General features: G+C 40.1%; 1 protein-coding gene across 7 annotated transcripts in view; it reads right to left on the bottom strand.

The window, feature by feature from the left end:
* WIPF3 (WAS/WASL interacting protein family member 3) overlaps positions 1 to 12,803 on the bottom strand; it is a 98,697-nt gene that overhangs the window by 68,919 nt on the left and 16,975 nt on the right. For all 7 annotated transcript variants that reach the window (XR_005021190.1, XR_005021189.1, XM_036863186.1 and 4 more), the window contains exon 2: positions 5,740 to 5,883. Coding sequence is in view for 5 of the 7 variants with exons in the window: in XM_036863186.1 (XP_036719081.1) it covers positions 5,740 to 5,826 (87 nt within the window). In the remaining 2 variants the exon portion in view is untranslated. The remainder of the gene's footprint in view (positions 1 to 5,739; positions 5,884 to 12,803) is intronic.

The raw sequence follows: 12,803 nt of genomic DNA on the forward strand, positions 1-12,803 counted from the left end.
CTGAGCCCCCTTCCACCTACGGCCCCTGACCCCTGCCTTTTTTTTTTTTTTAACCACAGCAAACGCAAAACTCCAAAAGAGGCTCTTATGGGGCTTCAGATACCACTTCATTTTCCACGTTTTCTTTCACAGATTGACATGTTTTTTATACCACATGAGCTCCTGCATCCTAGAGATGGTGGGAAAACCTCCCAATGTAAGCCTCAGATGGTATTTCCTGACACTGGGAAGTCCACCTCACCCATGAATCATGCAATCCTTACACTGCAAGGAGAAAAATCATCTCACTGAATTTCCTGAATGCAAACAAAGACTCTGGCAAAGAGTAACGAGGGAACAGAACCGTGAGGGGCCACAATATGCTTCTCATTGTAATTTCCCTCCAGCACTTTATTAAATGTTACCCCTGGAACAGGCAGGCAGAGGAGTACCTGGACCCATGGTGTCTTTCTACTTAGAGTTTTGCTTATCATGGAAAATAAATGATTATCAAGCCAGTTTTCCTTTTGATTTTAAATAATCAGACAGAGGTCTCCCCTAGAAGTACTGTTGCCTCCTTGGGATATTTAAGCTTGAACAGCAACATTAAAAAATAATGCTATAAAACTTTACAAATCTTCTTTTAGGCTTTGCCTAGGCAACCCAACTCCAAAGAATTTATCATCTGGTCAGAGACCCATAGAGTCCCTTCCTCTTTTGTAGACAATGTTACACAATTGTGGCAAAAAAAAAAAAAAGAGAAATCACCAGGCCCTCAAGGAGCTCCTTCTCACATCTTGGACACTACCAAGGGGCCAAAGTAGATTTGAAAACAAAAGCTCAGTAAAAAATTTTGCTGCGTTTCAAATATCAAATCCATTGTATTTTCTTTAGATTTTTCAAAAAAAGTTACATCGTGTAACCAAAGCAACAATAATTTCATTATAAGTGGACCAATGTACCATGTGGGCAAATTTGATATTGATTCTGGATTTCAAAGGGATGAGACAAAGGAGTACTGCTCAAAAGACAGGGAAATAGGGGCAAGAAAAGAAGGGAAACCACATGACAAGGGCTGTCTGGCTTTCACTTAGAGCCTGCTTCAGAATTTTAGCAAGGCCCATCAGCCCTTTTCTCGGTTCCAAAGGATGCACATCAGGGAGAGGAGGAGACGAGGATGGGAGGGGCAGGAAGGGGAAAGGTGAGAGGTTAGGAGGGAAAAATCAAAAAACTTTTAGCCTTGGTCTAATCCCCAGATCTTCCAGAGCTCAGGTGAAGCTTGATCAGACATATCACACAAAATGCCCCCTCCTTGCAAAGATTACATATAATAAAATCTGCCATGCTGGTCCATGAGCGTAGATGTTTAAAGTCCTGAACACTGCTTATGAAGAGTTTAACTCCATTTCCTAATGCTATTTACACAGATATTCATTCAGTCATGCATCCATCCAGCCATTCATTCAATGAGTAGCTATTGTGAGCCAGGCACTAGGGACAGAAAAGACCACAGAACAGAAAATGTGGACCCCAGTCAAATAAAAACTAACTTAAAAACTGATAACTGCTATGAAGGAGGGGTTTAAAAGTATGTTACGAACGCCAGTGTGGGGTGTGAGGAAATGATGCTTCAAGGAAGGGATATCTGGGCTGAGCTGAGCAGAAAGAGCTTTCCAAGCAGAAGGAACAGCCATGCTAAAGTCCTGAAGTAGAAGACATGTGGGGAGGGGCACCATATGAGGTCTGAGAGGTAGGCAGGGGCCGGGTCATGCAAGTGGAGCGGCCTACAGTTAAGGGGGGGATGGGAAGTCCTTGAAAAGTGATGGGGAAGGGGACATGATCTGATGCAAGTGTACCAAGATCACTGGCTGCTGGTGACAAAAGGAAGGCTGAATGAAGCCAGCTATCTTGTAGGACACGTGTTGGCAAACCTCTTCCGTAAAGGGCCAGATAGTAAGTATTTTAGGCCTTGTGGGCCAAGAGGCAAAATCATGGATGTTCTGTAAGTACGATACAGCAAAAAAGAAAACAAATTTCCACAAAATTTTTATTGATGAAATTCAAAACAAAATAATAATAATTGAATATAATTTTTAAAACACAGGTCAACTAGTGAGATGAAAAGAATTCTTTGGGGGGAGACAAGTTGTTTAATTGGTGCTCTGTCACTATAACATAAAAGCAGCCAGAGACAATATGTAAATGAATAAGCATTGCTGTGGTCCAATAAAACTTTGTTTATGGACTAAAATTTGAATTTCATATATTTTTCATATGCACAAAATATTATTTTTCTTTTGATTTTTTTCAATCACTTGAAAATGTAAAAACCATTCTTAGCTCGAGGGCTGTACCAAAACTGGACCGTGGGCTCTGCTCTAGTTTGCCAACCTCTGTCGCAGAAGGTCCCACATTCTGGATGTGCCTAGTTGCTTTCTCAAAGAACACTAATTTTTGGCAGGTCACTGCAGGGTGATGCTATGTATTTCTTGTTGCATCACAGCAAAAGGCCGTGTAAAGGTCATTCTATGACAGGTGACACTTTGATCCCTGTTAAAGGTACATTTTCCCCTTTGTAATTAGAAGTAATCTGTGGGTGACACTTGGGATCCTGTGAACATCCTGTTCTCTAAAACATTTCCCTAAGTGGTTTTAGGTTTCATGAATGATCCTTGCCTGAATCAATTATTATACTGGGAGTACAAAATAATTTTGATATGATTTTCAGTGCTACCTAGAATACTGTTTTGTGGATTATATAATCATTTTTTATTGAATCTTCTGGTTTTAAATATTTAGATTGTTTCCTTTCTTTCTTTTTTTTTTTTGGTTGCTATCAAAATGTTTCCTTTCTTTCTTTTTTTTTTTGGTTGCTATCACAATAATGCTCTCATTAATAATCTATAGCTAAATATTTCTGTACACTATGATGAGTTACTGAAAGGAAATTACTTGAAGTGAAACTAGGTCATTGAGTACAACAACTTTTTAAAGGGACTTAATCCATATTAACAAATTGTGTTTTAGGGGATTGTACCAATATTTGCTCCTATTAAGAGGTATAAGTGCCTGGTATAATAAATGACTATATAGGTCACCTGGAAAATAAGTGTTAGAACCAAAAGAACCTAAAGCCCATCCACCATGCCACAGACTTCTTGAATCAAATCATCCAACCTTGTGTACAGTGGGGGTGGGTAAATGGAAAGGGGGCAATGGATGTGCCTGTAGCAGTACATAAATAAATAAACCACTAAAAAAAAATGTTATAAGTGCCTGGTTCCTAACACTCCAGGCAACATTTAAAAAGTACCACCACCAAACTGATAGATGAAAATGATTTCTCATTATTTTAATTTGTGTTTATTCAATTATAGTGAGGTTGAAACATTTGTATTTCTTCTGCCTGGTCATATCCTGGGCCCATTTTCTACTCATCCTTTCCATATTGATCCCTAAGAGCTCTTTATATGCTCAGGTTGTTCATTCTTTGCCTATAATATGCACTGTAAATATTTTTCCCAGATTGTAGAAAAATGCGTCTTAAAAAAATACTAAAGGACTTCCCTCCTGGCACAGTGGTTAAGAATCCGCCTGCCAATGCAGAGGACATGGGTTCGAGCCCTGGTCCGGGAAGATCCCACATGCTACGGAGCAACTAAACCCCGTGAGCCACAACTACTAAGCCTGCACTCTAGAGCCCACGAGCCACAACTACTGAGCCCATGTGCCACATCTACTGAAGCCCACGTGCCTAGAGCCCATGCTCCGCAACAAAGAGAAGCCACCGCAATGAGAAGCCCGTGCACCACAACGAAGAGTAGCCCCTGCTCGCCACAACCAGAGAAAGCCCGCACGCAGCAACGAAGACCCAATGCAGCCAAAAATAAATAAATGAATAAATTTTTAAAAAATAAAATTAAAATTTACATGGTTATTTTCCTCCTAAATTGATCAGTTCCTCCATGAGATAGGTAGCAAAAAAAAAAAAAAGAAAAGAAAAATTTAGGAATGGGGGAGGGAATGCAAGAGTTATCCAAATGCAGAATTATTTTTGTTTATTATGAACTTAAGCATATTAAAAGAAAAAGACTCCCTAATGAAATTTAAAATTTTATTATCAGCATTCAAAATTCTCTTCTAGTCTTTCCTACTTATTACATATATAGCTGATTTCATGATGCACAAAACATGCATTGTTTTTAATTCATCATTCCATATCTACTTTCCATTATCAGCACAGTTATAAATGTAATTTTTAATTAACACTTTAACATAATGCAATTTTTAATTAACAGCATGACAATACAGTTCATTTAGTTCTCATAAACCACTTAAGATCTAATTTTTCACTAGAATAAATAGCTTTGCTGTGCACATCCTGTATAAATTCTTTTTTGGTTCCTTTAGGGTTAAATTCTTAAGTCAGTCTCAAAAATAAAACTACTTGATTACCAGGGGAAAAGGTGATATATTCAGGCTTATTGTTTTTTGTCAGAGAACACTCCGGAAAGACTCATTCAACATTTGTTGAGTCCCAGGTTGAGTCCCAGGTATGTCACCAGCAATGTTTAAAAGAGTTTATTTCCCCAAGTCCCCAACAATATGGGTTTTGATAAGTTTATTTATTCTGGCTAAGTTTATGGGCATACTGTGGTATTGGGAGTTACTTTAAGTTGTGCTTCTTCAGGCCCAGCAAGTCTGTGTGAGACCCACATTATAGTTTCATGTATGCTTCTTTCACTTATAAACTGTTCATCTCCATGACTTCTTTGTGTCAAATTCGGCAGTGGAAATTCAGTATTCATTCCTATTCTTTCTATATATTGGCCAGAGAGCTTTCAGGTGTAACTCACCTTATGTGCTTTCCTTCCACTCTCCTCAAGGGCAAGGGCCAAGTTTCAGGAAGGTGTATGCCCCAGCACTTCAGACGTGGTCAGTGTGCCATGCTAACGTCATGGGGGTGACATATGACCTCAGGCATTCCCTCGCTCTCACCAAGGCTGGTGACTGTGCAGCAGGGCCGCAGACCCTCCTTTTATAACCTATACTCCCGTGGCCATGTCATCCACGCATCTGTGGAGAGGTGTGCACCCCGGGGGCAGGATAGCGCGTGAGGCTCTACTCCTGGCCCCAAGTGTCAATGGTGCTAAGGGTGAGAAGCCCTGTTGTAAAACAAAATAACCACTCTCTGTGCCTCTCCTAAGCCCAAACCAAACTATTAAACCAAGAGAGACAACACAAAGCGAAATAGACTGAATTCAGTCTTGGGTAGATAGGGAGATTTCATTTAGAGATTTATATTTCGTTGTGGCATTTCATATGATACTCCTCTTACTTGGTCCCAGAACCTGGCAACTGAAGCCCAAGCTACTGTTAGCACCATCCAGATCACACACTGGAACTTGACTCTGAGCACGCCTCCTTGGCTATGCACTTCATCGTGGCCTCCCTCCCCTCTGAGGTTTCCCGTGAGATGGAAGAGTCGATTAGGGAGACTCGGGAAGCCTGTATCGAGCAGCAGGAATTAGAAGAGAAATCATGTAGATGACGCTGAGGTAGAGGGTGGGAGCTGCCAAGGAACGGGGAGGGTAATACCTGGCCAGGCTGCTTTGGAATTAGACCCTGGAGCCGTACAGCCAGCTACCAAAGATGCCGCCTGCCATAGAGGAGCTGGGTGGTGGCTGATTCTGAACATTTAAAACCTGCTCAAGTGTATTCAAGTAAACCAGACTGAAAAAAAAAAAACCCAGGTCTTACCGGGGGCGCTGATGGTGGGGGAGGCGGAGGAGGCACCAGCTGGGGGGGAGGTGGAGGCAGAGGTGGCAGTGGCGGTGGCAGTGGCATATGTCACAGCGTGGGTGTTTCTTCCTTAGGAATGGTCCCAGGAGAATGGTCTCTGCTCTGGAAAGGAGAAAAGGGTGAGTTTAAACTTGGATGTCTTTATTCACGCACAGGTAATACACGTCATGCAGGCATACAAGTGTTATAGGTAGTTTCATTCCTTCACTTGTCCGTTCATTCATTCATTCTTTCTTCTTTCAATAAATACTGAGTGCCCACTGTGAGGCACGCATCGTGTCAAGTGCTGGAGACTGAAAGAAGTAGCCAGATTTTAGAGAGAATTAGGTGACAAAACTGATAAAATTTAGCTATTTATGTCTCAATATAAACAGAACATATTAATATATAAATAGCAACACATCACTCCATAATGAGTATTGCAAGTAACAGATTCTACCTCTTTAAGCATTAAACTTTTATCATTTTGGATGCAATTTAAAAATATTCTGCACATACCCCCATTTTCCTAAGCAGAGCAAATGGAATGAAATTTAACCTTTTCTGAATGTGGCAGGCTCAACGGTGACTCATGTTGCCAGCCTCCAGCCAGGCTTATACAGGCATTAGCTATTTTCCTGCTTCCTTCTCTGCTGTCACTCTTAACTTTGCTTGCTGTTTTTCTGTTGTTGTTTCTATACAGTCATCTGCGTGGGGTCATGACACTTCTCAGCAAAGACTTTACATCTGGTATTTGCTACACGGAGGGGAGGGCTTTGGGGCATGATTCTGCAAAAATGGTTATGTCCCAAAGAGTTAATATTGTAGGATGTCTGATCTCCAGATAAATATGGCATTGCCCTGTAGAGTGTGTGTTTGTATGCATAGGTTTGTATATGGATTTGTGTTTTAAAATCTATATCAAGACACACTGCAAAGACTTAAAACCTACACTGCAGAAAATCCCCAACAGTTTACAAAAATGAGGAAAACCTAGAGAATCTAAAAACAATTTAAGCAGAAACAGAAATAAACCTCAGACTTAGGCAAGGGTAATTTTGTGTTCTTTCTGTCCTTCTAGTCACTGGAAGGCTGGAGCAAGTCCTGTACCTCTGTTTCTTCAATGCTAAAATCCTACTTCATTTGTATTATTCTATTTTTTTTTTTTTAACTGTACGAAGGGCCTTTACTGTTTGCAACAGGAGGTGGAAGAGGAGGGGATGTGACAGCTCTGGCTGCTGGGGCAGCTCCATAGACTCAGTTGCTGCCCTCCTGTATTATTCTGTGTTAATATTCTGATCTCCTAGAGGCAAAAAGCAATTATGTAAAGTGGTACTTTATTCTTAACACAGTCCACTGGATTTTGCTTGCTTAATATATACTAGTTTTCTTTACCTTTTTAAATAGTGGCTATTATGTGGCAGGCTAATCACATTAATTTCCACAACAATCCTCTAAGGTCGGTAGTTTATTCCCAACTTTATAGGTAGGGAAAATGACATTCTGAGACACTAAGTAGTTTACCCAAAGTCATACACAGCTGGTAACTGGTAGACCTGGGATTGGAACCCAGCTAGGCTTATCAGGCTCTCACGTCCAGGCTCTTTTCAAAGTGATTTTTTTTTAAAATTATGGTAAAATATACATAACATAAAATTTATCATTTTAACAATTTTAAAGTATGCAATTCAGTGGTGTCAAGTACAGTCATCACCACTATCCATTCCCAGAACTTTTTTTATCATTCCAAACAGAAACTCTGTACCCATTAAACAATAATTCCCCATTCCTCCTCCCTCCAAACCCTGGTAATCTCTGCTCTACTTCCTGTTACTGTGAATTTGCTTATTCTAGGTACTTTAAATAAGTGGAATCATACAATATTTGTCCTTTTGTATCTGACTTACCACTCTTGATATAATGTCTTCAGAGTTTATTCATGTTGTAGCATGTACCAGAATTTCATTCCTCATTACTCAATTATATGTATATGCCACATTTTGTTTATCCATTCATCTGTCGATGGACACTTGGGTTGTTTCTACCTTTTGGGTATCTTGCCTAATGCTACTATGAACACTGGTGTACAAATATCTCTTCAAGACCCTGCTTTCAATTCGTTTGGACATATACCTAGGAATGGAATTGCTGGATCATACGGTACTGGCCTGTTTTAGAATCCCCTAAAATGGTATAGACATTTTGAATGGCATAAAATATATGTATAAGTTCAATTCTGGGGAGAAAGAGTGTATGATAGTTTTCCTAAGAGTTCCAAAGAGGTGCATGAGCTGATCATTATAGAAGACCACAATTGTCCTATAAAGTATTCCCCTGAAAGAAGGGGCTTGATAATTACTATGTCACTGCCTCTTTCCTTGATAGTAAAACTAGGACAGAAAGACTGAAAAAAAAAATACTCATCAGAGTCCACAGCATAAAACTATAGTAAAATTGGGCAGAGATCCCAGAGGACAGTAAATAACTCTCCCAGGTAGCATCAGTATTATTTTATTACATAATCTAATACACACAGTAACATAGGGTCAGACAAAGTTGGTATTTTACTGGCTGAATGCTAAAGCAAGTTGGATGTGAGCCCACAAATTAGTTGAAACAAATATAAATGATCAGTTGTTTGTATTTTAACACTTTCTTTCATAGCAGGTGTTGGGTATATTCTTTATATGATCCTTAATTCAGTGGCAAAATAATTTCAGTCAAAAATTTACAGCAGGGAATAAAGGGTTGGCTGAAGTATTAATAGAACAAGAAAAAATATGGTCTCATTATATAAGGATTTTATCTTTTAACTAAGACACATGACAGCAGACAGACTTGCATCCCTTGGTGCAGAATGGTAATGGGTTCAGAAGAGTAACTTACAAAACTTAAATATCTCTTACTTAAGGGTTTTGCCATTTATCCAAAGAAAAATGACTGTAGGAAATAATTTTAAGGAGAATTGTGGCACAACTATTCATGTAACCCCTCAGCACACAGATCATATTTTCCAGCCTCCTTTACAGTTAGGTGTGACCATGCGACTAAGCTCTGGCCAACAGAATGAAGGCAGAAGTGATGCGCTCTATCTCTAGGCTGGCCCATAAAGACTTTCCATCCACTACTTTTCCGTCTTCCTCCATCCACTGGCTGGAAGCAAAGGTTCTACTGTCAGCAGAGCCATGGATGTAATGAGTCTGGGTCCCTGACTCTCCATTTTAAGGCCATCTGCCAAACACCTGATTAGACTTTACAATCATGAAAAATAAACTTCTGTGTTAAGCCATGGAGAGTTTGGAGTTAATTTGTTATAGCCACTAATATTTAACCAACCTAATATGGAACTAAATTGAATAGAACTGATTCTCTTTTTCTCTTTTCAAATTTTTTAATTTTTTAAAAATTTTATTGGAGTATAGTTGATTTACAATGTTGTGTTAGTTTCAGGTGTACAGCAAATAAATCAGTTATACAAATGCATATATCCACTCTTTTTTAGATTCTTTTCCCATATAGGTCATTACAGAGTATTGAGTAGAGTTCCCTGTGCTATATAGTAGTCCTTATTAGTTATCTATTTTATATATAGTAGTGTATATATATCAATCCCAATCTTCCAATTTATCCCTCCCCCCCTTACCCCCTGGTAACCATAAGTTTAGAGCTGATTTTCATTATTCATGGTAGCTAAGTTCTTTACAGTTGCCATGAACACTGCGTTAGCAAATACCTGAACCACTGCTCCTAGGAGAGACAAAGGGTTAGGCCCATGTGAGCCTCTGGTCACAAGATTTTTGTCAGCTGATTAATATATAACTTTGTTTTATATATTAGTGTTTCTGATTAAAGATACCGTGTTTAATATAGATTGTTAATTCATTAATATTATAACTCATGCCTGAACAAAGCTTATCTAACATACATATTTTCTCCATAAGGCAAATCACAGCCTTCCTGTGTTCAAGAACACTACGCAGCACTACAGCACTATACCTGGGGCAGGGGGGCCACTGAAGCGAACTCACCAACAATAAGCACAATAATTTGAAAAACATGGCACTAAATAGAATATGAAAAGGACACTTGTTTACAGCGTGAGAGCTGGAACGAGAAGGCAGAGTGCTGCTCGTTCAACCTCAGCTGGGAACGTGTGCGTGACGCGACTCGAGCTTCTCCCCTTCCTGTGCATGTCTGTGAATAACCGAGAAGTCACCTCCGACTATTGACTTTGGGGTTACATATAAAGTTTAGAGAGTAGGTGATTAGCAAACTGTGGAATCCATGAATAATGAGGATTGACTGTATAACTTTTTGAACCCCCTATATATATTCAGCACTGCACTAACTACTTATAATACACTGTTTTATTTAATCCTCTCAACAACTCGATGGTAGATGTTGATATTTCCATAGTAGAGATAAACCAAATTTTGTCTCAGAGAGTTTATGTAGTTTCTATTAAGTTTCAGCAGGAGTACCAGAGCTGCATAAAAGCCCTGGCCTTTCTGATCCAAAACCTCATTTCTTTGTTTTACTAACTTGGTATAATTCAGATCGTATTACTTCTCTACTGCCATTTTGCAAAGTATTTTAGAGACCCTCGAGTGAAAAGGACCTCCTACAGGTAAGTATCGATATAATTCTTCCATGTGCTCCCCCTAACCTCAGCATCCTTTGCTCTCCATCTAGTTTTATCCTCACAAATCTGAGAGTGACCATGTGCCACTGGGCTTCTGTCTTGCTGAAATCTCAGGAATGATTTTTCAAACTCCAGGATGAAAGCATATTTTTATACTTAGTACTTGATGGCTGTGAAGGCTTTTTCTTGACAGATATAATAATTAAGCAATTATCTAGAGAAGTATTTGTTAAAATCTGACAGTTAAGAATGCAGGGCTCCAGGAAGTCACAGGCTGTACCCATGAGCTCTTTGATGCTTTGTGCTCTCCCGTACATTTTAAAATGTCATTTTGCTCTGCAGTGTATTAAAAACTGCTTAGGATAAAAACAGCCAGATTCTCAAAGGCTTTTATATTTTCTCCAACTCATGAAATAACTCTGAAAACCAGCATCGAGATGCAGGTAAGATATTCAGACACCATTAGAGGGGAGGGTGGCAAGAGGAACAGAACACTGTTTCCACGTGAGACCCTGAATGCGGGGAACAGTGCTGGTCTTACAGTCAGACTTGGGTTCTATTTCTGCCGCTGCTTTTCCCCAGCTGTGTGGCCTTAGTCAAGTTACTTAACCTAAGTGACTCTCATTTTCTTTATTTGTAAAATAGCTACCATGCTTAACTCTTAGTTTGTTATCAGAATTAAAACAAAGACTGTAGATGAAGAACGTAATACAGGTCCTGACACAAAGCAGGCACTTAATTGAAGCTATATTTATCATCATCATACCACCACCTTCTCCACTGCCACAAGTAACTATAAGAAAAGGTGGGGTAGGATAAATGCCCCAAGAGAGGTGTGGAGTGCTAAGAAATGTCATCATCAATTCAAGCACGAGGAAGGGGGACAATAAATAAATATTTGGTAGAAACTATTGCATTTTTCAACAGGTAGAAAGGTGGCTATTAAGAGTCGGTTCTAGTTAGAAGAAGTAGCACATAAGCGGAGATAACAGAAGTAGGAGGATGCAAGCAGCTGGGAGGCTCTGTGTGTTTGGAAAAGAAGAGGAAAAGGCTGGAACCACAGAGGGGCTTCAGGGACATGACACTACTCTGCAAGTGTCTCCCTCCTTGCGTAGGGGTGGACATCTGTCTTGTGGCCGTGCATCATTTTTGGACACTTTTCCTATGCCTGAGGAATTGCTCCCATTATGAATCCTTGTCCCTCAGCCAGAACCCACGAATTCCTTTTCCCAGCATTGCTTGTAGGCAGGGAGCTGACTTGTGAGTATCGACTCAGAGGTGAGGAAACAGTGGAAGGAAGAGGTGTGGAAGGGCCCGGCCAACAGGAGAGAAGACCTGGGGCTGGAGCAGGAGGGCTCCCTCAGCTCTGGCTGATTGATATTCAGTAGGAACGCAAGTCCAGTACTGACCCCAGATCTTCCCATTTTTTCCCCAAAGTCCCCATATCTAGATTTTCGTGTGAAATCCTGTTTTGAAATGTGGGTAACCAAATCAAAAAGCATTTTTAAAAACCAGTGGGCCAGCAGAACATGTCTGCAGGCCACCTAGGACCCACAGATTGCCAGAGGGCAACCGCTTTACAGGGAGCCAGTAGGGGTGGGGCAGGAGAACTGATGTCCACTTGGTGCAGGTAATGAACTCTTCCTCCAACCCCTCTGCTCTCCTTCCTTCCCTACCGGATCGGTCTGTCTGTTCCCATTTGGAGAGAGATGTGGACTGGGCTTGCCTATCTTTTTATGTTAAAAAGTTAAATATGCTGAGCTTTGTGAGTTATTTCAGAGAGAAATAACTCATGGTCAACAATTTTACACACTAGTTGCTCTTGTCATCATCACTTTTCTCCCCTAAGGATAGTTTGTCAGATCACAGCTGTTCACAAATAGAAAATGTGCCTATTTTTAAAATATAAGCAAGGATTACTGCTACTATTTGACAAAAGCATCTTTTGCTGGTTCTAAAAATACATTTGAATAGGAATCTGAAAATAAGGTTCTCTGGGCACTCACAACTCTTTATGTTTTGACACTGTCCTACTGAGTCCCTTGTTGCTTTGTCTATGAAGTCAGGAAAAGAGAAGAGAGATTTCTCACCTCTGCACTAATGTGGGCGAATGAACCCCGTGAGGTGGTCCATTTCTCACACTGTGGTTTCAGCAGGGTCCTGCCACTCTACCAATCAGTCATTTATTTATCAAAGGTGCCCTGCAGCCAGGATATCACAACCCAGGAGCCCATGAGCATATAAGGCACACATCAAAATGTTCTCGAAAAACATGTGGTAAAGTTGCCAAAGCTATAAGTAAAACAATAATGGAATTTTTTAAAAACCTTCTTTCCAGGTTATGGTGAAAATGATGTACGAGTGGTCACTTTCTGTTGTCACTTCCTCATTGTTTCAGAGC

This window comes from Balaenoptera musculus, chromosome 9 (assembly GCF_009873245.2).
Source record: "Balaenoptera musculus isolate JJ_BM4_2016_0621 chromosome 9, mBalMus1.pri.v3, whole genome shotgun sequence".
Classification (NCBI taxonomy): Eukaryota; Metazoa; Chordata; class Mammalia; order Artiodactyla; family Balaenopteridae; genus Balaenoptera; species Balaenoptera musculus.